The sequence below is a fragment of the Gopherus flavomarginatus genome, chromosome 8, assembly GCF_025201925.1.
Source record: "Gopherus flavomarginatus isolate rGopFla2 chromosome 8, rGopFla2.mat.asm, whole genome shotgun sequence".
Classification (NCBI taxonomy): domain Eukaryota; kingdom Metazoa; phylum Chordata; order Testudines; family Testudinidae; genus Gopherus; species Gopherus flavomarginatus.
The window spans coordinates 12,626,461-12,653,893 of NC_066624.1; the positions used below are offsets into that span (position 1 = coordinate 12,626,461).

General features: G+C 40.5%; 1 protein-coding gene across 1 annotated transcript in view; it reads right to left on the reverse strand.

The window, feature by feature from the left end:
* IL1RAPL2 (interleukin 1 receptor accessory protein like 2) overlaps positions 1–27,433 on the reverse strand; it is a 563,669-nt gene that overhangs the window by 242,354 nt on the left and 293,882 nt on the right. Inside the window, exons 3-5 of the mRNA XM_050964503.1 lie at positions 26,854–27,127; positions 9,014–9,200; positions 2,671–2,824 (exon numbers count right to left, since the gene is read on the reverse strand). Coding sequence (XP_050820460.1) covers positions 2,671–2,824; positions 9,014–9,200; positions 26,854–27,127 — 615 coding nt within the window. The remainder of the gene's footprint in view (positions 1–2,670; positions 2,825–9,013; positions 9,201–26,853; positions 27,128–27,433) is intronic.

Below are 27,433 nucleotides of genomic sequence, written 5' to 3' on the forward strand. Positions count from 1 at the left end.
ATTTCGTGGGAGGCGCAATACAAATTAACCAAGACCTAAATTAGTCACAGAGGAAGAAGGGTTTCTCAGCATGTTTGCCAGTCCCTATACTAATACACAGATTTTTCTTCAATCTTCTGGGACAACACTTATAGCCCCACTTCAGCATCTTCCAGTTATTGCTCACCATGCACCTACTCCCAAGCTTTGCTTTGCCTGTAGAATCAGCACTTTGCAATGCAGTCATGGGCACAGACAAATAAACCACTGTTATATTGTTGAAAGATTTTTCCTATGAACGGATACATAAAATCAGTACGTATCTTGATACCTCAAAGCTATTTGCATATAAAATCGTGAATGAAAACAGAAAAAAAGAGTTTTTCTGCAGCACCAAACCATTACATATCAGGCATCATTGATTTTGCATGTACTCAGTTGAAGTCATTGCTATTATTCATCTAGACAAATGTGGCAGTGCATTTCAAATATAATATTCTATAGAGATGGACCCAGGCCAAAAAACATTCAGATCTGGGTCTCAACCCCACTTAAAATTAGGGTTTGAAGTTATAGGTGAAGTCCAAATATATTTATAAGTTAATGTAAATTGAGATCACTTATGTTTTGCTGCTATGTTCACAATGCTGATTACATACATTATTAAGGAATAATGGACTACTTGTTCTAAATTGAGGAGAGTATACAAATTGCACATCAAATGGCAAGGATAAGAATCCCTTGCTTCTCAAGTGTTCTGCAAACAGGAATGATACCATGTCCCTTACTTACAATTCTTAATACTTCAGGCCATAAATCCTTTTATCCAAACAAATAATGAGAGCAAATATTACAATAGGTGCAGACAAATAAATTAAAGCCTAAAGTACTGCATATACTGTATAATGGGGAGATAATGAACAGCTAACGAGGTCTTGCGGATGCTAGAGGAGATGGAGAGAGCTGACAATTTTGTAAGGTAAAGAACATCCACCATGTGGAATTGACATGGATGCATTTACCTTTATTAGTCACATTTAGTTAGTATTCTGACTGAAGACCAGCATGCTACCTGGTATAGCAACTGCTTCCAAGGAAGGTCATGTGTTTTAATTTGATAGCTTTTGGTTCAGGGTTGGTCAAACTGATGATGGCACAGAGATCTGTCCATGGGCAAAAGGAGACTACAAATAATCCTATACCATATGATTTTGACATCCAGCGAAAAAGATTCATTTCAAATAAGGGACAATGATAATTAATGGGAAATGAATATGTATAAATCATAGTATCTTCTTAAAGTCATAATTTGAACAATCAGCAAAGAATCCTGTGGCACCTTATACACTAACAGATGTTTTGGAGCATGAGCTTTCGTGGGTGAATACCCACTTCATCGGATGCATGTAGACAATGAACAATGTTATTCTGAAAGCATGTTAGAAATAACACATGGACTAAACGGAACCTTGTGTAAGCAGGTGCAATTCTACTGATTTTGCCATTGTTTATACCGAGACTGACTCTGGCTCTAGATACTTCTAAACATTTGCTCAAAAGTTATTGTGTGAAGAACTGGAAGAAAACAATGATTTCAGATGCTTGCTGATGGCAAAATAATAATGACAGGTACATTATCTAAAAAGGGAAATGCAAAGGATTCAGGAATGAATGGGTATATAACGCTGTCCTACTCTTTCATTCCTGTCCTTACAATCTCTCCTGTGAACACACATGCAAGACATAATAAATGGAAACTACTTAGTGAAAGCTTTCTATTATAATATTGCTTTTTAATTTTATTCTCAGAATAAGTGTCCTGAAGTCCTCACTGAAGATCAGACCTACAACAGAGAATCTGATTGCCAGAAATGAATCAGAAGATAAAAAGCATGGAATAATTGTGTACATGGAACCATAAAGCAGGTATTTGTGCTGACTCTTTCTACTCGGCCTCTTTCTCTGGGGCAACATCAACTTCTAATTATTTTATTTGCAATTGCAGCCAACGTTCCTCCTCTTCACCATTATAGAAGGGCCCAAGCCACACAGTCCAGATCTGGGCCTGAACTCCTCTGAAATTTTGGGGTGCCTGGATCTAGGATTTTAGTTTTGGCCCTTTTGTACCTTTTTATCTTTACACAACCTATGAATGTTTCATCTGGGGCCTGATTTGAACTTCCCATTTGGGGTTGCTTGGGTTCTACCTGTACTTCAGTTGCTGTGTGAAGCCATAAGAGCATAAGCACGGCCACACTGCGTCAGACCAAAGGTCCATCCAGCCCAGTATCCTGTCTACTGACCCTCCAGGAACTTATCTAGGAACATAAGAGCGGCTGTACTGGGTCAGACCAAAGGTCCGTCTAGCCCAGTATCTGTCTACTGACAGTGGCCAATGCCAGGAGCCCCAGAGGGAGTGAACCTAATAGGTAACGATCAAGTGATCTCTCTCCTGCCATCCATCTCCACCCTCTGACAAACAGAGGCTAGGGACACCATCCCTTACCCATCCTGGCTAATAGCCATTAATGGACTTAACCTCCATGAATTTATCTAGTTCTCTTTGAAACGCTGTTATAGTCTAGCCTTCACAACCTCCTCAGGCAAGGAGTTCCACAGGTTGACTGTGCGCTGTGTGAAGAAGAATCTTCCCTTCATTTGAGAACTCGTGTTATGCAAGAAGTTTCTTACCTGTAACCTTTAACTGAGTTGTTCTTCTTATTAGCTTGCCTTCAAACTTTAGTTCACAAGTATAATTTCCTCCATCTTCTTCCTGGACTTCTTGTATTAAAAGAGTATTTCCTTTCTGAATTATGATGCTTCTCCACATTTTTGGCTTACATTCCTGCACAGAAAAATCAGTTGCCTAAATTAACCAGCTGATATGGTAAAGCACCAGTCTGACTGGACAAGTAAACACTTACCTCACACAAATCTCAATGGAAATACCTTTGCAAACCTGAGATTTCTTAAAAAAAATCAATTTAGGTTTCGGTATGGATATTGGATATGGGATCAGATACGAATTCTAGGCAACATGGAGATCTGAATATTCACAACTTGAAAAACTGGGGTTTATCTGAAGTCATTTTTGTTTAAAATTTAACAGACGTGTATATAACAAGCTACAGTAATTAACGCTCACTGAACTACACATGCAGTGTTTTAGAAATCATCTACCCAGGGCCAAATAGAAAAAAAAAATCTCTACTTTTTTTCATCATAAACCATTGTTTTAGTTAAAGATACATCTGTATTTTCCTAAATATACATACTTGTTCATGTATATGCCCCATGAAATTTGGCTCCAGGCTGAATCTTAACACATAAGGGCTCAGTGTAGATGTACTAAAAAACCAAGAAGAAAATTTGAAGAAAAAATCCACGTGGCTGGTACATTTACAGTGGCATGAAAATTCCTGGCACAGGAATCTACCTAATCTACCTGATTAGGTAGAAGGATGGTCTAGTGGACACCAGAGTAGGACTCATGAGACCTGGATTCAGTCCCTGACTCAGCCCCAGATTTCCTGAGAGACTCTGGGCAAGTCACTTAATCTATCCTCTGCCTCAGTACCACAGCAATAAATGGGGGTAGAACCTCCTACCTCACAGAAGGATTGGGAGGATAAAATCCATTAATGATTAGTAGGTGTTCAGATATGACACTGAAAAGGGCCTGATAAGAACCTAGATAGGTTGCTTCAAATGCTTTGTTTGCATTGTTATGTGTCAGATCTGTCATTTTTGTAAAACATTTCCAAGGATACAATGAGGAAACAGTGTTTAAATATGCTGTGCCTGACTCACTACATTATGTTTTTTAATAAAATCATTGGCCTGAAATTGGATGGTGCAGTTCTCACCTCACCTCCTTTGAGGTGTTGATGATCCACAGGTCCCATTGACTTCACTCCTCACCAGCTGTCACTTGGCCGGCCTGGGCCATATGTCAATATTTTTAATTTGTTGTCGCGGTAGGAAGGTTTGTAGCGGTTCCTTAGTCTTTACATCAGTGTCTGGTACTGTATGTGATTCAGCAAATTCTAAGCATTGCAATATCTGGTGCTTGATTCACTTCCAAGCTGAAGTATTATATCATTCTAGCCAGCTAAATGTGATAATACTTAACGGTGTTGATCATGTAAAGCACTGATCATTCCAAAGTGTTAACGTGTGGACATAGGACATAGATAAGTGCCTCTCTAAAGAGGTGCATCAGGGTGGTATGTTTGTTCATCTCTCGCTGACTTTAATATCCACTCCGCTCAGTCTGCAAACAAAATAATGGGTTGTTTTTGTCCTGTGACTTCCAGTGTTGCCAACTCAACCTGAACACCCAATTCAGTAGTCAAGGAGCACACAAAGCAACTCAGGAAGGTGTGAAAAAGTGGCTTTAAGCCACGTTTGTCTACTCTAATTCTGGGCCTGAATCGGTCCGCCACAGTAAATTAGACAAGCCTAATGGCTACTCTAACTTGTGTCATCTACTACTGCACCCAAGGAGCCAATATGCCACCTGGGGATTGCTAGGAGACAGTAAAGTCTGGGCCCTTCCTGGGTCATGAGCCTTACACCAACTGGAGGGAGATGGGATTGAGCAGGAGCCATTATACCAACTCCATGACAATGGACAAACTCCCTGAACTTTGATGGCCATCTATGCCAACTTTAGGACCCTTTGTGTCAGTGCTGTGGCAAAAAGCAGTTAAAGCACAGCCCCAGATATGAGCTAAAATCTGAATCAAGTTGTGTTACGGTTTGGCTCTGACATGGCCAGTAATAATAGAATACACTTAAAGAACAGAGTGACATTGGTGGTGTTTCTTTTCCCCTTGAGAAATCATGGAAGTTCCATGTTGTGTGTGTCCCAATTTCCAAATAAAATGTAATCAATATACAAGTAAAAAGGTGGATTATCTAACATTTAGCCCTGCAAACTCATACTAGATTCTGAAACCCTCTGCTTTTCAGACATCATTAGTAGCAAAGACAGAGGATCAAATGCTACCCTTACCAGGACAGATTCTGTGCAGCCCTATTGTCCTATCCAAATTTTGCTCCTAGTGACACTTGGACAACCCCATTACATTCTTGGCTGACACTAGTGCAACTCAGTGGTCTCCAGTGGGGTTGCACAAGTGTGAATTAAAGTGAAATTCAGCCCTGCGCTTGGAATTTAGTTAATAGTTGATAATGCAGGAAAAGGAACTAAGTCCAGCTCCCTATCTGCATGCAAAGAATGGGTCTGATGAGCAAGAAAGTGACATTTTTACATAGACACCTTTCTGAGTTACACTGGATTTTTAGCCCCATTTAAAGGTGCCCCAAATTTGAACAGACTCTCTGCCCTAGGGTGACTGAACATGAGCCTGGTCCAAAGAACATGATCCAGGTCTATCCATCTCTGATTAAAAAGGACTAAAATTCCCAGAATGCACCAGTAAGTGTGTTTCAGCAGGTAACTGCATTGCATCTATTCTGTAACGTAGCAGTAAAAGTCCTATGTCTGATAATAGCTTCCATGGTAAGATTTTTATTTTTTCTTTTTGAAAAAAACCAGCGCGAACAAGACAAACAAAACGAATCACTTTTCTGTGGCAGGATGTTGCTTCATATATTATGTGCTTCTAATAAAGAGGGTCACATCATTACTATTGTAGTGATTAATGAGGTAGAGGAAACAATGCTTGTATCTATCACAGTTGTCTATTCAGAATTGCACCAAGCAGAGAGGTTTGTAACACTCACTTATTAATTATTCAATACTGTTTATCTCCTTGTTTACTTCAAAACATTTTCTATTTAAAAATGATTTACAACTTCCCCAAATTTTAGCTAATTTACATTACTTCTTCCATCTGCTACCCAGCATCTCTAACTCCGAATGGAAAGTTCTGGCTTTTACTTGCCCAGATTCATTTTACACGTATTGACTCACTGGTCATGACTGACACAAGAGCGGAAAGGCGGAAAGTAGGACTCACAAAAACCCTACAAAAAGTAGTCTTCATATTCTGGAGGAAATTAAACTAGATCCCCTATTAGAGAGATGTTAACTCCCTTTAATAATCAGTGCCCAAGTGTACGGTTATTTCTTATTTAACCAGGTCATGTTCTTTTTCTGGTTTTTCACCAGTGTTTGTCTTGATGGGTTAGTTTTAACTCTTCTCTTTATTTTCACATTTCACTCATGAATCTTTGGCACTCACAGTCACTTGAATAACTCAGCTGTTCATTATTGTGCTTCTCTCTTCTTCCTTGAAATTTTTAAGTGGCAGCACCTCAACTACTCTGTTTTTGCAGACTCGTATAACTACTATCTGTCCTTCACCTGTCATTCTAATTGTTTTCATAGCTATTCCTTCAACACAGTCATAGCAAGGAGGTAGTGGGGAGAGGAGGAGGGGTTAGGGCTCTTCTTTCAAGATAGATCTTTTTTTCTCTGCCAGTTTATTTTTCCCATGAGAGTAATTCTGTTCTTAAGTCTTGTTCATTCAATCATTGACACCTGCATTTATCTAAAAAAATCCTTTATTCATGTTGTCAAAACAGTTATTTAGGCCTGATGGTGCTTTGGAAAGAGTCACATTGACATTAATAGCATAATTCTTTAAAACAGGCATTTCATTAGTATAATTTCTGCCATAAACGAAACGTACATGTTTAATAATAATAGGTTTGTCAGTATTTTTCCTAGAGCGTTTGGGTGTAGAAAGTATCAGAGGGGTAGCTGTGTTAGTCTGTATCCACAAAAACAATGAGGAGTCTGGTGGCACCTTAAAGACTAACAGATTTATTTGTTATAAATCCGTTAGTCTTTAAGGTGCCACCGGACTCCTCGTTGTTTTTTGGGTGTAGAAATATAGCCATGCTTAATTCTCTTAATGCTCAAATTGTGTTAGGCTTTGTGTAGCTTGTTACTATTAATGCACCTCCACATGCAGAACTTCTGAAGTCAATGAGAAGTCTGCCCATGGCAGCCTTGTAGCATTGGATCTGCTGTCTCATAGTAGAGCAGGGGCCACAAGCCCAAATTCCCTGACCTTCAAGGGACAAGAGTCACTGAAAGGTTCCATCATGATCACAGGTTTTTCTGGTGGGAGCTGTGTCTAGCTCTCCTTAAACAAGGGGAAGGAGAAGAATCCTGGGGGACCATCTTGCTTCATTTGACTATCATCTTCATATTTTGGAAAATGTTCACTATCCAGATGTATCATAGGTATGGCCAAAGTATTCAGCACAGCAGCCCTTGCCCTACCTAGATCTAAAGCAGGTGAGAAGGTGATTGATAGTATGTGTGTGCCTATATATCCACACTGAGCCCAGTCACTGATGTTAGCTGGCTTGATTCTTTCAATCTCTCTAAGTCTGAAATCACACACCCTCTTCAGAAACTTCGGGTCAAGCCCTCAAGTGATATAAGTCACTACAATTACATTGATTTCAGTGGAGTTGCAGAGTATGTAGATATTATGGGCTAAACACTATAAGCTCTTTGGAGCAGGGGCTTTTTGTTATGTGCATGTACAACAATTAGCATAACGGGCACCTGGTCCATGACTGGAATTCCTAGGTGCTGCCGCAGGACAAATATTCTGAAAGCAAAGGGATGTACCAGAGACACAAGTCTTCTCTAGATCTGGCCCTCAACCTTTCTTTAGAGTGGAAAAGAGAATGTCTATTACAGCTAGTATCATAATTCTCTTTGGAGTATTTTTCAAAAACCTTCGCCACAAATGGGTTAAAACCTGCCCTGCGTACATCATGCATAATACGACATTAACGTTGAAATCCCAAGTGACTGAAGCCTTCTGACTTTTTTTAGGTCTGTTACAGATGATGTATGTGGGGTCTAAGAAGTGAAGATCCTGCCATCTAATCTGCAATTGTTAGCGCACTTATTAAATGACATTTATCATTAAGTATGACTAAGGATGAGGATGGAGTAGGTTATTCCAGTAATGTCTCTTTTTCTTAGCAAAGCAGACTAAAAGTCCATTTTGATTGTCTTGCAGCTGCAACGTTATCTTCAAAATACAATATCAGTTCTGGTCAATTTAATCATTGTGACAACTCAGTCAGTTGTCAGACCGAAAGCTGATACTATACAATCTCTGTGTTGGAAACAGAAGACATGTACATGTGTGGAAAGAAAAGAAATGAAAGTTATGTTCCCATTTCTGGCAAGTACAATTCCTCACTGATTTTGGTTTGCTGCTGAGGATTCTGTCTGTCAGATAATTTCTGCAATGTGAACTTACACAATGATAATGCATTCTTCAGCCTTTTGGTATTCAGCAGGTACATGGGTAGGACATGAGACACTTATGCCCATACACTTTCTTTTCTGCACAATTTCATACTTTACTAAATAAGCATATTTCATGTATAAACAGCTCTAAACATATCTGCCCATATAACCAGGGGGAAAGCTTTTATGGCTTTTATATGAGTTACAGTGCATGGGTTGTCACTGTGAATTGAAATATTCAAGATTCTTGTAAACAAAAATAGAATGACAACTTTTTTTTTAAATTGTTATTTTCTGACACACCAGGGCACCTGTGTGTCTGGCAAGTCAAAACTCAGTGCTTTTCAACATGTATTATGTATACACATCATGCACAGACACCACTACGTGGTGGTGCTGATGCCATGTAAATGTGTTGCCTCCAGTTGGGTTGGCTGCAATATTCAGAAATGGCAGAGTTCCTCCGGTGTAGAAACTGGAGTGAGGGAGGCTGTGGAACATCTGAGCTGGTATTTCAGTTATTAGAGCAGGTTTTTTTAAGTTCCTAAAGTAGGGAAGACCCTTCACAGATATGGAGCTGCTGTCAGTCAGTGGCCAGGCTGGTTAATTTTGCACCAGTATAGATAAATCCTGTGCATTAGAACTATTAGGCTTTAGTTGGTCCTTCAGAGCAGCCACTCATTACCTGACACACAAAAAGTTCAGAATTGGATGCAAGACTGAAAGCGAAGAAAGTAATTGTATACATTCAACAAAATGCTAATTAGATGGCCATGTTACCTTGTACCATACTACTTCCGGCTCTTGATCTGATGTTTTATAATCTTCAATATCGGGGCAGGAGATTATCTTTCTTTTCGTGACTTCTGATTTTTCCAAATATCGGATCTGGCTGTTGTAGCAAAGCCCAGATTCATTCTCAGCCACTGTCAAGGACATTGATACCTTCATGCAATAGGTGGAGTTTCTGCAAGAACAGAGAAGAGTTTTACACCGATAGCTTAGTTTTTACCACATCAGTTTCACGAGTCTTGGTTTTGCCGTCAAAAGCTCACCTATATGATTCAGGAACACACTCAAATAAGTCTCTATAATGCTGTGCAATTCAAGTGTTAAGAAAATATTATAGAGATGCAAATTAAATATGAAGCATCACACAAAACTTACATTCGCCCATGCAATTTGTTTTATTGAGCTCAGTGCATAATTGTAATGATCCTCATTACCAGATATGAGAAGAATGTCCAACTCCCAGAACTGGTTTCATCTCCGCAGCAGGAGTTACTATGCTATCAACTAGAGGAAGATCTGACAGGCACTGAAGACCACCAAAAGAAGTCCCATCCCACTTGAGCTCCTTCGATAGTAAGGGTGCAGGGCCTCAAGGTTTGGAGCAAAGGGATTTATATGCAAGCACCTCTCCAATGAGGGCCAGCACAGCCTCAAAAGTAGGTGGAGGAGCCATAACCAGGCAACTGAGGGACATGATAATCAGCACATCCCCTTTCAAGCAGCTTTCACTGGCATATCTTCTATAGATCCCAGAGACAACACCTGCCCTCCCCTCAGGGTGACGCCAACCTAGAGTACTCTGGGATGCAATTTGCTCTCCTCTGGGTCAGTGGTACTAAATCATGCATAGAATGCAGGAATAATTCCTTCCACTGAAGGAAGGATTGGTGAAAGTCTATGGCAAAAGGTCAGACCGGACAGAGGTAGTAGTCCCTTCTGGCATTAAATCTATGATCCTATAAACATAAGAATCTAAGATCACAGTTTTCTCAGTTCCCACAAAAACAGAGCGGGTGAAGTCCAGGAAAGGGTGCATGAGTTAAATCCAAATGTTCTTGTTTTTCTTGCTGTCAGTCCAGAATAAATGTTAATGACCAAGCTACCTGCTTCCTGAATGTGAAAATGAAGTTAAAATGGAAATGCTTATAGACTCACAACTCTAACAGAGTTAGCAGTTACCACAATAACAACTCACGCTGATATTTATCATGGTGTTACTGTCAAGCATTTACAGTTTGTGCAAGAGTGTTGCAACTCAGACTGTCAGGTTCAGGTTTTCATTAGACGGGATGGGGGAAACAGTCCTTTAAGACCAGACTACAAAGTACGACAGACCTTATAATGAGGGCTCTGTTTCCCATCATGCATCACTTTGTCACTTTAAGCTTTCTGGAATCAAAGAGGTCTGGAAGACTGACACACTGGCTGGCTACAATATCACGGGGAGTCCTGGAGAGTTCCCGCTGACATTACCACTTTGCTTCAATATTCTCCTGCAGCTACTGTGTTTCAGATTGTTTTACCTGGTACAAAAGCCACATTTGCCTGGAAAATGATCAATGACCAAATGGTCAAACCTCTGACACTAACATCAAGACAAAGGATCCTCAGACTCCTCAAATTAGACTTATGATGAGTTTCAACGGAAAAAGACAAATCCCAGTTTATCCAATTGCAAGTCTTTTGTTGCACATCATTATGGTAATAAAATGTCACACAGAATAGCCTGTGTGGAGGCTGCAGCTAGAAATATACTAAAGTGTCACTGCGTTTTCTCTCCTACAGAGACTTTTTACATTTTGTTGTTGTTTTATTTAATCTAAAGTATAGTTATCAGAGCTGAAAAATGAACATTTTGGGAGGGGTTTTGAAAAGTCCCTATGCAACTTGACAATAAAAATCAATTTTCCCCTAAAACATTTAGGTGTTTTTGAAAAATCTCACTCTTTGTTCCTTGCAGATGGGAAAACAAACTTCAGCTTTGAAGAATTTTTAAGGATCTTGTGATGGAGCACTAAAAACCCACACAACAGCAGTGCATGTATGTTACAACTAATGTATGTGCATAATCAGCAGCATTAAGCAATTGGTAATTAACAACTTACCTGGATGATTACCCCTATTCTTGATTACAAGACAGGTCACATACCCAGTAGAAATTATCAAGGCTCGTAAAGATAATGACTTGGGGTTGTTATTCATTATTTGGTATAATATAATAGTGCTATATTTTCTGCTAACGATTTTTCATTATTGAGATTACATTTTGAACAGGGCCTGAGGCTAGTTCTATTTAAAATGCTTACTCCCTAAAAATGTAACACTCCTTTCACTAGTTACAATTACAATGGCACAGAGTTGAGGAAACTGACTGACTGGCGAGCAACATCACTTTAAAAAACAAAAAAACCCTGCCAGAATAAGTCTATTCAAGCTCGTGATAAATAAAGCCCTTATTAAGGCAGTAACAATAGGCTAGAGAACTGGATGAACTATCTTCCACTAGCTGCCTTTGACTTGGTCTGTTTTCCTTGAGGACGTTGGTAGAGTGGCCAATGTTATCCCTATATTTATTACCTCACTTTTCCTTCTTTAAAAATAATGATGACTCTCACTAATTTGTATTATAGAAAGGAGGAACTTCTCCCAGTACAATATAATGAAAACAAAGGTGGGCTGGTCGCATTGGGCCCCAAGCATGGAGGGAACAGGGAAGGAAGGTCATATAAAAAGAGTAAATAGGGGGTGGAATGTACTTGCAAACAAGTAACAAAATAATCACTATTTTAGTGTTGCTATAGCAGATGATGAGTGAAATTGACAAAATAATTTATTTTCCACTGTGGATGGAGAGCTTGCTAGATGAAGGGTTATAGATGTGACCTTGAAAATAGATTAGTTTAGCAGGGACTTTGCAAGTCAGTAGAAACAGCTGTTGATCAAGTACAACTCAAATGATCTTAGATCTTAACGGGATTTCAGAGCACTCATTTAATAGACGAGAGGTAGGCTCAGCATAGAGAACATGTCTGGTAGAAAATAAACTTGAGACCTTGAAAATGCATCTTCTAAAGCATTTTCATTTCTTAAAGGGTCTCAAGCTGCTCCGTCTCCCATTGGGTTGACCTCCACAGGCTTCCTTTTAAGAAGAGGGAGTACTAGTAACAAGGAAGGAGAGAAGAAAAAGGAGGAAAAGACAGACCTTCTTTTTGCAAAGAGAAAGGATTTGAAAGTCTTAAATACTGGCACCAGAGGTTGTGATTCCCCATCTCAAAGTAGTACTGTGAAATGTGTCTGCTGTCTGGACTGGGGAAGTGAAGAGCTCAATAGTTTTGCTTTGTAGGAGTTTGTGAAACTATTTCCTTCTATCATGGTGTCTACGTCTTTGCTGTCCTCAGTTCAGCAAAGTTTTGCTTTGAATTGTGGATTCAAACAAACTCAGAATCCAAAAGAAAAACATGGCCAAAATAGCAGCAGTGGCAGATTAGCCACAGGGCCCCTTTCCAGGGGCCCCAGTCAATTGAGGGGCCCTCAAAAATAGGCACCCCTATGTCCCAACTCACTCTGCCCGCCTGGTGATCCTGCTGTTTTTTTTTTATTATTATTTCATTATAATTGCAGAGCTATAGCTTGATCACATATTCAAGGGCAGATGCAATTCTGAATACCACAAGGGGATTAATGGAAGCTGTGCCCAGAAAAGAATACAAGAATCAGGCTTCTAACGGAATGCAACATGCTGCTTACTCATTTTAAGTGCTGAACTTTATTAAATCTATGGCACATTCATTGGCTCATTGTAACACTAATAACAGCTATGTGCAGGTCAACCTCCTGAGTCCATTCCCTTTAACTGAGTCTCCACAACTTGGGAACTTAGCAACTTCTGACTTATAAAGAATACCAACCCACCATCTATCTCCCTCTGAATGTCAAGAGCACTTGGTTCACTAACACCTATCTGTGGGAAAGTGCTTCCTTTACCAACTTTCAGACTTTGACAATCTCCTGTTTTCCTCTCTAGTCATTACCGGGAAAACTATCCAGATAATCAATAAATTCTAGAGTCCAAATTTGTGTTGCCAGTATTTGAAATACAAGTCCATCGTTACTTAGTGGTTTCATGTGTATCTGCAGGTAGTGTCTCATGTTGTTCTACACCAGCTCCATGAGGTTATCTTCTTCTGATCTGTTTAGAGAAAAAGGCATCCTTTACTATCGTCATACAATTCTCAACATAGGTATTGTATTTTTCCTCAATTGGAAAAGTGTTTAATGTATGATATGATTAACCCTTCACTAGCTTGTTACCTTATTCTTCCATGAACCCTGCTGGGGCGTGCTTTGAGTTATTTGTATTTTCAAAGTTCTTAGATGTGCAAGCCCTTCTTTCTCCCCAAAGTGTGATGCACACTGACCCCTTCAAGTTAAAAGGCAATACCTGCAAGAGAAAAAATTTAGTAAGACAGTTGACATCACTGTAGTTGTCTATTGAACCATAAACAAAGAGTATATATTCCTTCTCTTCCTCAGTGTATGTTACCTTAGCTTGGCACAACTGCAACCATTTCTGCAGAGGAGTTTGTTGTTTCTTTTACGATTGTAATTCCAATCCCAACTCCTTAGCACTATATCAAAAACTCAGATGGGACTTGGCTCATCGTCTTCATCCTTTAATGTCTGAATGGCCCTCAGGATCTCACTAGTAAAAACAAAAACAGTTTAGAAACATTATCACAGAAAATTAGGTGCAACATGTTACAATTGCAGCATGTTACAAGTCCATTTTACCGTACCTTGTGCATTTTTCTGAGATTTCGGTTCTGTGGGTCCTCCAATAACGAGCTGTGGCCTTAATCCAGAGTGAAACACCATGCAAATTCCTATTCCTTCAAGCAGAAGAACTATTTGTGTTGTGCTTATCTCACCATTCCTTAAGCGTCTCCATTCTCCTGCACTGTTCCCTGGTAAGCTTTTCACATTGCAACAAGATGGTTGCTGTCATATGCACTGGATTCTGAAGTCAGAAGACAGGTTCATCTTGAATAAAACATAAACACTGTCCCAGTAGCCTATGCTTTAACATGCAGAAAAGATGCACCATTGGCCAGTTGCCAACAAGAAGAAACTTGTCCTGGGCAAAGTCACTGCAGGTCAACATAAAAGAGGAGTATGAATGATAGTTTGGATACAAGATACGCAGAGACATCTCCACAGACCAACAGTCAGGAATACATGTTCTTAACAATGGCATCAAAGAGAGCAGTCTACTCCTCACCGTGCCCTCATTCATGTCATTAAGGAGAAATGTATTGAACAACTAGCATTTCTGAATTTTCCCAAACACAGGATGGTAGAGGCATGAGGGCTCAGTATATTGGTCTGGGTTGATCAGTTATACATTAGTTTAATTTATCCTCATCTGTCCAGTGTTTAGATAGATTGGATCCCAAGCTAGATTTCAGCAAATGCTCTCTTCAGAGGACACTGGCACACATTGGCAGGTAGACGACATCTAATGTAATCATTGACATGGGCACTCTCAAGAAGAGCAAAAAACATGACGACAAGATTCACAGTAGCAGATTGACTGTCCTCGGGTCTCCCCATAGCGGGGAGCAAGAGGAGCCAGTTTTCACCTTCATTGTCTCCAGAGTAACTGACTGGCTCTACTGATCTGTTCACCTCAATAAGAAAGAAGATTACCCCCACCCCAATCATATAAATAAGGACTGCTCAGGGTCAAACAGAGGTAAAAACAGATGGGATTTCAGTTAAACAATATTACATTGATAGTGCATATTGCCCTCAACCTTTGAGCAACACTAAAATCTCTGGAAGTCCTTTTCTCCTTTGGTAATACGTTACTACTGCAATTGTCCTTTCAGACAAGTAACACTCTCTGAACTCATTAAAACCTCTAAAAAGAAGGTAAATTGTAAATACAAGACAAGATTATACAGAATGCAGCCAACTGCAGGTGGTGACTAGGAACATCAAAACTTCTATTCTTTATCAGACATGGTCCGAGTCCAACATTTTTTCTCTCACAGTAGCCGGCACCAGCTGCTTCAGAGGAAGAAATTCTGCAATAGGCAGCATATGCTCCCAGGGGGAATTTCCTCATAGCTACCAATAGTTAGAGGTTGACGTATGTCACAAAGCTGGAGAGCTCATACGCCTTCCAAAGCGTTTATTCATTTATGCTTTAATTTACCTTAAGCTCTCTGGATGTTTTTGTTAAAATATATTCTGTGCTAGAAAAGCTACATTTCAGGAGTAGCGTGAATCTAAGGCCCTGAAACAACCAATCCCAGGAGATCCCCCTCCAATAATTTTGTGATCTTTAATACGCTGCTTGTTAGAACCTAGAGCACTTCCAGTCCACACCACACTGTAGGCCAATTAACATGCCTGTTCCCCTTCATACCTTAATTAGACACAAACAAACTGAAGTTCAGGACAACAAGTCTCCCTTAAGTGCTCTCTGCATAAATACTGCTGAGCCTGACCAGTTCTTCTGTCAAAGGAAATAAATCCCCTAGGGGATATAGTCTTCCCTGATGCATACAATCAGGGCCAGCTCCAGTCACCCGCGAAGAAAGCAGGTATTTGGGGCGGCCAATGGAAAGGGGCAGCACATCTGGGTCTTCGGCGGCAATTCAGCAGCGGGTCCCTCAGTCCCTCTCGGAGCGAAGGACCCGCCACCCAATTGCCACTGAAGAATGAAGCAGCACGGTAGAGCTGCCGCTGAAGTGCCACCAATCGCAGCTTTATCTTTTTTTTTTCTCCCCCTGCTTTGCTGCTTGGGGTGGCAAAAAAGCTGGAGCCGGCCCTGCACACAATTGACATCAGTGTATGCAAAGAGAGAGAGAGAGACGCTCCCTCAAACACAGAGAATTGCAAAAACTAAAATAATAGATCATTTATTATCTGATAGGGTTTAAAAAAAAGTCTGCATGAAGAAAGCATAATGTGCATTTAATTATGTTAATTTACAAAAAGAACTGCTCGTGCTGATGTTCCTCCTGTTAGTGACCTGTGAAAAGTGTTCACCACTAAAAGAGAAATACACTACAGTAGATCAAATTCTCAGACTCATCTGTCAATTTAACAGAGTATTCCCCTTTGGACCCAGCACCCTACATTTTGATCATATAATAATAAAAGGAGATGTATCTATCTCCTAGAACTGGAAGGGACCTTGAAAGGTCACTGAGTCCAGCCTCCTGCCTTCACTAGCAGGACCAAAGACTGATTTTTGTCGCAGATCCCTAAGTGGCTCCCCAAGGATTGAACCCACAACCCTGGGTTTAGCAGACCAATGCTCAAACCACTGTGCTATCCCTTCCTCCCATATTGAGTCCCTTTTACAAACTTTGGGTCTTTTGAGAATTTTGTCATTTCCTTTTATCTCTCAGTCAAATCAAATGTAATTCACTGTTACATGGGGGCCAAATCTTACTATCTCAGAGGACACCCACATAACATAAGGCAGGGGAAAACAAGGGAAAGGAAGGTCCCTCCCTTTTGGAAGTACTTGTGGTAGGGAGTGAGTGGTGGCTGTGTGTTCCACTCTCTCCTCCCCCACAATTTCTGACCCTCTATCAAAAGTAAATGGTAGGGGGAACAAAGCATGGCTACTCCCTAAACAACTGAAAGAGAGTTGGTCATTCATTCAGGAATGGGTCCTGTCACACTGATAAACAAAGCCTGGAAATACAGTAGAAGGCTGACTCCATGTAAAAAGAGAGTATGAAATCCATGAGACTGCTAGGAAAATGTCCTGGATGCGTTAGCTATGGAAGCTGACAAAATGCCTTAACATGACTTGGGGTAGCAGGTCTGTGCATGATAAAACAGAGAGGTGCAATCAGACAACTGTTTGGATGGCCTTCTCCTGGATGCTTGACCTATTGTTCCAGGACCATAAGCATAGCTGCTGGAACTAGGGGTGCTGCTGCAGCCCCTGGCTCGAAGTGGTTTCCATCATATTCAGGGTTTACAGTTTGGTTCAATGGCTCTCAGCACCTCCACTATAAAATTTGTTCCAACACCTCTGATCATAAGTAATAATAAGCTAGATGAACACTCTAAATGTAAAGGCTTTAGTGAATTTGAAATGGTAACTTAGAAACCTTTTCACAGTAGATTATAGGGAAAGCACTTGCCAGATGGAAGCAGGTATAGAGTGATTAAGTTGAAACTCTAGCAACCTTTCAGAGGGATTTAGGAGATTTAGGAGAAAGTAGATGAGGAAAAGTTATTTTCTTATTCCCATAATACAAGAAATTAATGGGCAGCAGGTTTAAAACAAATAAAAGGAAATTCTTCTTCCCACAGCGCACAGTCAACTTGTGGAACTCCTTACCTGAGGAGATTGTGAAAGCTAGGGCTATCACAGCATTTAAAAGAGAACTGAATAAATTCATGGAGGTTAAGTCCATTAATGGCTATTAGCCTGGATGGGGTAAGGACTCTGTTTGTCAGAGGGAGGAGATGGATGGCAGGAGAAAGATCACTTGATCATTCCTTCTGGAGCACCTGGCATTGGCCACTGTCGGTAGACAGGATACTGGGCTGGATGGACCTTTGGTCTGACCCAGTACGGCTGTTCTTATTCTCCCCTCGACACCCCACATCCATGAAAAATTTAGCATAGGGTGTTCAAGTCTCCTCTGCAAGTTGGAGACACTGCTGCCAACCAAATGAATGGCCATGTTAAAAGCTTAGCTCATGAGATTTAGGTACCTCATAAGGAGGTTTCATTAGCTTTGGGAGGACCATATTAACTCCCCAACACAGACGTTTTAAAAGGGACAGCAGAGAAAGTGGCCTCACCATTCACATATTTGTGGAGTGTTTTAGCCCTCGTACCTTTTTTGGATGCAAAGAATTTGTCTAACCCCCCTTTTGTCTTTTGGCTGGTTGCAAAGGATTTAACGGCAATTTATTTATTTATTTTTACAGAAAAGATGGGATTTCAGAGCATTCCTGAGATGCACTATTTGTCGGAACCTCTTTGAAGTGTGTTCTTTAGCTCTGCTTGCCTCCCATACATGCAATGTGATATGAGGGGCCATCAGGTGAGAGAAGTCTTGCTGACACCCCCTACAGGAAAACCCTCTAAGACAGATTTGCATTGACTATGTATATGCTCCAGACTCATTCAAAGACCTGCTGCTTTACAAAAGTGTCCACCTATTTTTTATTTATATTATTATAAGTTCTATTATGATAGCTCACTGAGCCCCAACCAAGGTGGTAGGTGCTATACATGCACTTTGAAAACTCTGTAGAGCTTGCAATCTATATAGACAAGACAAAGAATGCTAGAAAGAAAGCTCATTAACACCACTTTTCTTTTGGGGGTTCTCTGAACTCCAATACAGAACTGGAGATTGGAGGATTTATTTCTTCCTTTACAAACAAAGACCACAGCAGGTCTGTCCCACCTTCCCCTCACACTCACACACACACACACACACACACACACACTACTTCTACCTATGAACATTAACGATAGAAGTGTTTTACTTTAAAGAGGAGGCGTTTTCTTTTTTGTACAGGACTCCTGTATATTCCCCTTCAAGCAGACAAAACAAGCACTGTAGCTTAGTTTGGTTTCAGCAGGGGAGGAAGAGGTGGGAGATAGGGGAGAGAAGCCGTGCCACTGATGGAAGAGTTGGTAAAGGTTGTTGAGACTGGGTTTTCAGCACGAGAGGGGACAATAAGGTCCAGTTATTCCCTCTCCTGCCTCTCCCCCAAAAAAGCCAAACCCTTTCAGTATGACTTGGGGAATCAAAACCATGTTTATTTTGTCAGAGGGCAAAGCAGCATGCGAGCTGCCAGCTCAACTTTTTCCATACGCATGACTTTGTAAATGGCGCACTGATTTAGTCCAATTTCAGTTTACGTGTTCTGGTTTGGTGTTTTAGCCCCTGAGACCTTGCATCGAATGTTTCAGTCCAGAGTCAATTTTTTACAGTTGATTTGTAAGTACCTGAAAAATGAAACTCTATAATGGAAGTGCTGACAACCTTAACTGAAGTCACATCAGCCGGCAGTAGAAGTTTAATAGTATATCCAGCCCCTGTGTATATATTGTGCTATAAAGTCATGACTTGAATGTCATGAGGTGGATCTGGGCTCAGTCGTGACACTAATATGCTGTCCATCAAGATCCTTTTCAGGCTTAATCAGATCCTATTGCTATTTTAGTCCCTGATCTGCAAACACTTATGCATGGGAAAAATGTATTTCCATAAACAGTCTCATTGAAGTCATTCTGGGAAGATCTATACTGCTGCCTAAGTCAATCTAACATACATCACTCAGAGGTGTGAAAAAGACCCCCCCGATGACAAAAGTTACAGTGACATAAGTGCTGTCCACACCAGCGCTATGTTGCCAGAAGACGTTTTCCCACAGACATAGCTTTGGAGTAATTATGCCGACTGGAGACTGCTCTCCCATCGCCGTGCAGCGACCTCACCAGATGCGCTGCAGTGGTGCAGCTGCCCCGATGTAATGCTCCCAGTGCAGACCTGCCCTCTGACACCTCACACGCATAAAGCTAAACGCATGTATAAGTGTTTGCAAGGTCAAGACTAACATGCTAGATTCATGCTCATCATTTCAGGGGGGGGAAAAGCACTTTAGTTAGCATTGCAACAAAATGTTAAGTCAATGTCAAAATGTAGTATGAGAAAAGGAAAATAAGCTTAATGCAGGAATTAATCATATAATATACCTCACATAAATAAGAGTGTGTGTGTGTATGTATATATATATATATATATATATATATACACACACACACGTATGTGTGTAGTATTGCCACTGATTCAAAGTGATCTAGATTGCTTGGTGAAGTGAGCACAAGCCAACAAAATGTATTTTAGTATGTCTAAATGTAAATGAAAATATCTGGGAACAAAGAATGGAGGCCAGGCATACAGGAACGGGGACCTTATTCCGGGAAGCAGTGTTTCCAAAAAGGCTTAAGGGTTGTGGCAGATAATTAGCTGAACATGAGCTCCCAGTGGGACATTTTGGCCAAAAGAGCTAATGCCATCCTGGGACGCATAAACAGGGAAATCTTGGAGTAAAGAACAGGGATGATGGAACAAATTCGTATAGTAGGGGTGTTGGGAGCCATTGAACCAGACTGTAAACACTGAACATGAGGGAAACCACTTCAAGCCAGGGGCTGCAGCAGCACCCCTAGTACCCCTAGTTCAAGCACCTATGGCAGAGAGGTAATTTTATCTCTGTATTTGGCACTGATGTGACCACTGCTGAAATCCTGTGTCCAGTTCTGGAGCACACAATTCAAGAAGGATGTTGACAAATGGGGATTCAGAGAAGAGCCACACGAATGATTAAAGGATTAGAAAATGTGTCTTACAGTGATAGACTCAAAGAGCTCAGTCCGTTGAGCTTAACAAAGAGTAGGTAAAGGGTTGAGTTGATTACAGTCTGTAAGTATCTACATGGGGAACAAATAGTTAATAATGCGGTCTTCAGTCTAGCAGAGAAAGATACAACATGATCCAAAGGGTGCAAGTTGAAGCTAGAAAAATTCACATTTTAAACAGTGAGAGTAATTAACCATTGGAACAATTTACCAAGGGGCATGATGGAGTCTCCATCTCCGATAATTTTTAAATTGAGAATGGGGGTTTTTCTAGAAGATCTGCTCTAGGAATGATTGCATTAATCTTGTCTCCTGCTAAAGAATTTCCACACAGTCTCACAGCATTACCTAAACACTTGCCTTTTTCATATAACTCCAAAGATGTTCACGTTCACTGAATCACATTTAACTTAACTCCATAAGGTTTGTTGGGGATATTGTCAGTCTCTCACACCCTAGCCTGGGATCATTTGTAAACACTGAAACAGACAATATTAACATTACAGGTATCACCCCCGTATAATAAACTCTTACCCAATCACTGAAACATTTATTTTTACCCATTATCCTCACAGTCATGTCAGCCTTTCCCTCATACATTCACTCCCACCTTCCCCAATGTCCTCACCCCACCCCACCAAATTGGTTTGCTGGCCTTGATCCTGCCAGGAGCTCGAAGGAGGCATTTTCCCAAACTCACTCAGAGCCCCCACAATAGAACACTGTTTCTTGCAAGATTAGACCTTGATGTTGTACATTGCTGTACACTGTACTTCTCTTTACACTGTATTGATCCTAGTGTATGAATCTGGAGTCAGATAGTTTATAAAAGGCAATACTTGAAACAGATTATAGATCTTTTTACAAAATCATCTTCTGCAGTTACTTCTATCAGCTGTGACCTTCATATTCTTGCAAACTAGGTGATCCTGATTAATTATTGTAAAATGCAAACATCTGCTTAAAAAACAAACCAAACCAAACCTCAATTTTTAATTTCATCTCAATTAGTTTAAAAAAATCTTTTACACAGTTTGTGATGTGAATAGTCCATCACAATAACATTATTATATTTCAGAGTATTACATCTAATCTTATTTTAATGAAATGAAAATAAATTACTATTGCTCTTTGCTCAGCTATTTTAAGCTACTTCTAATTTTATAAACAAGAGCAAGGATTCATTACCAAATTTTTGGAAGAAACAATAAATTTATTCAAGCAAGAAATGTGGTCTTTAATGTAATAATTACAAGACAAAGCTGTGAAACACAGTACTCCCACATAAATCTGAAAATAAGGGGAAAAAATCTCTAATTATATAAGAAAGTTTTGGCCTAAGCAGTAAAATTGTAGAACAGACATAGCAGACATTGCTGCCGCGTAATACATTCCAAAAAGCCTGACAGATTGTCTTTATGTCTGGAAGTAAGGAGAACACATTCTTTATTTAAAAAATTGCCCATTTCTTACCAAAACTATTTGTCACGTAAATGAACAAAATGTTCTGAAATCTCCCATATTAAAGTGTGTCCTAGAACTTGAGCTCGTAAGATTTTTGCTAAAGTTTGTGTCAAGTTGTCTAGACTATCTTACATGAAAAATGTACATCTCTGCTGAAATATGTAATTCAGTGTCTTTACATAACCATTCCATAATGCGACTGTCATAAAAAATAATGGTTCTGTCATTTGTATTATACTAATTACAGAGGTAGCATTATAAAATCAGGATTTGCTAAGAGTTAATCACACAATGGTATCAGATCACAGTTCTCTTCTCCACATCCAATAGTAAATAACTCTGGGTACGTCTACACTATGAGATTATTCTGATTTTACATAAACCGGTTTTGTAAAACAGATTGTATAAAGTCGAGTGCACGCGGCCACACTAAGCATATTAATTCGGCGGTGTGCGTCCATGGTCCGAGGCTAACGTCAATTTCCGGAGCGTTGCACTGTGGGTAGCTATTCTGTAGCTATCCCATAGTTCCCGCAGTCTCCCCTGCCCCTTGGAATTCTGGGTTGAGATCCCAGTGCCTGATGGGGCAAAAATCATTGTCATGGGTGGTTCTGGGTAAATGTCGTCACTCATTCCTTCCTCTGGGAAAACAACGGCAGACAATCATTTCGCGCACTTTTTCCCTGGATTGACCTGGCAGACGCCATAGCACGGCAACCCTGGAGCCCGTTCAGCTTTTTCTTTTTTTACTATCACCATATGTGTACTAGATGCTGCTAACAGAGGCGTTACTGCAGCGCTACACAGCAGCATTCGTTTGCTTTTGCATGATAGCAAAGACAGTTATCAGTCATTCTGTACTGTCTGCTGCCATTGTAAATTGGCAGTAAGATGATGGTTATCTGTCATTCTGTACTGTCTGCTGCTATCATGGGTGCCCCTGGCTGAGGTCCGCCGGGGGCGCAAAGGCAAAACTGGGAATGACTCCCCGTGTCAATCCCTCCTTTATGGTTTCTAAAAATAGTCAGTCTTGCCTAGAATATGGGGCAAGTGTACTAGAGAACCAGTGTATCAGAGAGCACAGCTGCTCCATGTCAGATCCCACAGAAATGATGAGCTACATGCCATTCACGGGGGGTGCCCCTGCAACAACCCCACCTGTTGCTTCCCTCCTCCCCCAACCTTCCTGGGTTACCGTGGCAGTGTCCCCACCATTTGTGTCATGAAGTTATAAAGAATGCAGGAATAAGAAACAGTGACTTTTTAGCGAGATAAAATGAGAGGGAGGCAGCCTCCCGGTGCTATGACAGTCCAGGCAGGACATTAAGCAGTGCGGAGGAGAGGAGCCCAGCATCCCGCTGCTATGATAGTCCAGGCAGTACAGAATCTTTTCTTTACACAGGAAAGGGAGGCGGCTGATGGAGCTCAGCACCCAGTTGCTATGATGAGGACGGTTACCAGCCGTTCTGTCCCATCTACTGGGAATGACCAGGAATCATTCCTATTTTTACCCAGGCACCCCTGGTCGACCTCACCTGAGGCCAGCCAGGAGCACTCACGGGCTGATGGTGATGACGGATAGCAGTCATATTGTACCGTCTGCCACCAGGGAGGGAAGAGGAGCAGATACTGCTCTTCACTGCTGCAGCATCGCATCTACCACCAGCATTCAGTAGACATAGGGTGACATTGAAAAAAGTCAAGAAACGATTTCTTTCCCTTTTCTTTCACGTGGGGGGGGGAGGGAGTAAATTGACGAGCTATACCCTGAACCACGCTGGACAATGTGTTTGAACCTACAGGCACTGGGAGCTCAGCCAAGAATGCAAATAGTTTTCGGAGACTGCTGTGGACTGTGGGATAGCTGGAGTCCTCAGTACCCCCTCTCTCCCTCCGTGAGCATCCATTTGATTCTTTGGCTTTCCGTTACACTTGTCATGCAGCACTGTGTAGCCTGTAGATTTTTTTTTCAAACGCTTTGGCATTTCGTCTTCTGTAACGGAGCTCTGATAGAACAGATTTGTCTCCCCATACAGCGATCAGATCCAGTATCTCCTGTACGGTCCATGCTGGAGCTCTTTTTGGATTTGGGACTGCATCGCCACCTATGCTGACCAGAGCTCCACGCTGGGCAAACAGGAAATGTAATTCAAAAGTTTGCAGGGCTTTTCCTGTTTACCTGGCCACTGCATCCGAGTTCAGATTGCTGTCCAGAGCGGTCACAGTGGTGCACTGTGGGATACCGCCCGGAGGCCAATACCGTCGATTTGCGGCCACACTAACCCTAATCCAATATGGTAATACCGATTTTAGCGCTACTCCTCTCATTGGGGAGGAGTACAGAAACTGATTTAAAGAGCTCTTTATATCGATATAAAGGGCCTCGTAGTGTGGACAGGTGCGCAGTTAAATCAGTTTAATGCTGCTAAAATCGGTTTAAACGCATAGTGTAGACCAGGCCTCTGAAAGCTGTTGGCAAATGTTGACTTTCTAATAGTAACCACTATCTTTACATTTAATAGTTTCTGGAAAATATTTATAAAACAGACACTAAAGTGTCACCACACGTTTGAGAGTTACCATTTAACTGCTAAAGATTCAGATTCAACACAGTTTTAACTTCAAGTCAATATAATCAGTTGCTTTGTCTCTTATCTCCAGCTCTGAGGACACAAAGATTGCTCACCAGCAGGAGCCAATCTATAAGGTTCCTTTTGCAGAATCAGGGGATATATTTGCTATCCACCCAGAACAATGGAGCAGTGGTCCCAACTGAGGCCTTTCAATACTGCTCTCTTATACATGTTTACTATTACTCTTACAATTACTACTACTAAAAATAGTGTGTGGTGGGTTCATCTTTCGTCCCAGCTAGATGTTAGTCCACAGCACAAACCATCAAAACATCACAGTCCTACATTGCTGGTAGCTTCTAGCAGGATCAGAAGCAGACAAAATAAGGTTGAAGCAAGGCAGCAGGCAGATCGGAGCTGTGCAAGTTTCTGGGCTCTTTCCAGTTCTGTTAAACTGCCACCAATATAAGCATGAATGTTCACCAAATGTATGTACAATTTTAAACTACAATGAGTATTAATACGTTTTTGAATTACTGTTCAGTGGTTTCAGCCGGGGACTCTCAGTGAACTTCATAGCCAGCTTGATTGAGAAGGTAAAAGACTTTATCTTCCATGTCCACGGAATTTTTTTTCAGTACTGAAGTCATGCTTGACTCATCCTTTGTAATGGTACTTCATCCTCCTGTGATTAAACAGGATGAATGCAATATGTGCTGAGGGAAGAGTGATGCCACATTTTGGGAGTAATGGCTACATCTTCACAACCACAAGAATTGCCAAAAGGGAAATCTATGTTTCTTGTTCATCTCTGTGGCAAATGGGAACTTCTAGATGCTAGCTCCTCCTGACTACAAACCTACTTCTGTTCGCAGGCTGTGTCTATTATACATCAACTGAGCTGATCTGTCTTCAACATATAAATCTTCCCCATTTCCCCCTCACAGCGGGTATGCTCCTTTGCCCCCTGTCCTGCTAACTAAACAAAATTAAGCTCTGATTACCAAATTCTTCAGGAAAGTGCATCAATTGAGCTTTAATTTTAATCATTTTAAGTTTGATCCAGCAAACCTTTTCTCACGTAAATAATTCTTATTCATGTGGGTAACTTCAGTGGGACTACTAGTGTAAGTAAGGGTTTTGTAGGATCTACCTCTTTGTTTGTTCCTTGATGCTTTTTATTCCAGATGTAGGTTGTCTTTATTTTTTTTAATTAATATTCTGCTTAAAAGTCAAAATTTTCTATGGAAAGCAGATACTTTCCACAAAAATTTACGTGTTGTTGATACCCCAAGCTTCTGTCAAAAAAGAAGTTTCAACAGACATTTTTCAACCAGCTGTGGATTGTTAGGTTTGGACAAAAAGATTCTACTGCCTTGGGAGTGATCGATAGAGGGCCTGAGACACAGAAGCAGTGAGGCACACAGGACAGGCGAGACCACCTCAGCAGTATGACCAGAGACATTTCTATTTGTTTGCCTTTGAAGCGATTGTGGTGCAATATTGAAAACATATACGGTAGTTGTGAAGTCCTTTGTATTTCAAAGTTGAATCAGTTAAAGGAACATATATGCATTTTAAAAAAAATCAAAGTGCCTTCCTAGTTTACCCTATAAACATATGTTTAGGACAGGCAGTACTATGCTAGTTAAGGCCCCAAATCAGCAAGCCATCCCTCATCAGCAATGCTCTTAAAAGCATGCTTAACTCAAAACACATGTTTATGTCCAAACTGATTTACAGTTAAGCATACGCTTACATGCTTTGCAGAATTGAGGCCTCTGGAGGGACACTAAACATTCGATCAACATGTATTGCTGCAAACTAGAATAGACATTTTTCAAAATCAGATAGGACTTTGACTGCCACTTCCACAATGTCAGGGCCATTCAGACCAGGTTATGAGCTGTTAAGCAATTTACAAAAGTTAACTCAGTCGTGGTAGACAGGAGTCACAAAAATACCATTGGAAAATTATAATCTGTCTGTCAGTTATGCGATTTGCTCTTGATTTGCCAGCTTTATTTGATTAAAATGTTTGTTTTGGTTTAAGCCTTCAGAACTGAGCTGCCGCCATCTTCCCCCAAACTCCCCCCCTTTTTTTTTTGACTAAGTTAAAAACCTTTGAAAATAGGTCTCAGTGAAGGAAGTGAAGACATATTTAATTATCACTATTGGAACAAGTAATCATAATTATTTGAGAAACTGTAATTCCAAGATAATGCAATAATCTGACAAATGATCAGGAAAAGAAAGATAATGAGTATATATTAATTGGTAGTACCTTTCAGTCCTGAAATAGCTAAATTTAAGCATTGCCTTAAATAAGAAAAACTATAGAAATGTATTGTTATATTCGATACAATACCCACCTTAAAACACACGTGTAGAATCCACTGTCTTGCAACTCAGCTGAATGAAACCATATTGAATCTTCATCCTTGCTCATCCTAACTTCTGAAAATATAATGGGCTCTTCTAAATCTCCTTTGTTTTTGTACCATATAAGCCTAAGACCGGTGCTTTGGGCCATGCTATAATTAGTCCTGATATAGCTGTAGAAAAGGGCACATTTCACTCGGACTGGTTCACCTGCCAAAGCCATGTATGTCTTGAGATCCACTGACCAGTCAATGCAACCATCAGCTGAAAGGAAAACAATAAAAGAAATATTAGATACAGAGACATTTTTCAAGACAGTGAAGAACCTGTGAAATGCAATAAAAATCAATCAAAAAGAAAAAACTTTATTTTTAAGCCATTGTGAATCATCTGTCAGAATTAACCACAATTGAAGGTTTTCAATAGATTTTAGTTTGACATAAAAAAAATGTGATTTGTAGAGTGCATTTTTAGCTCCATTCAGTTCTGTTTCCTCTTTAGAATTTCATTACTTCCACTAACTCTTTAATAAATAAGAAGTGTTTTTACCTTAGCTACTTGAACTGAAAA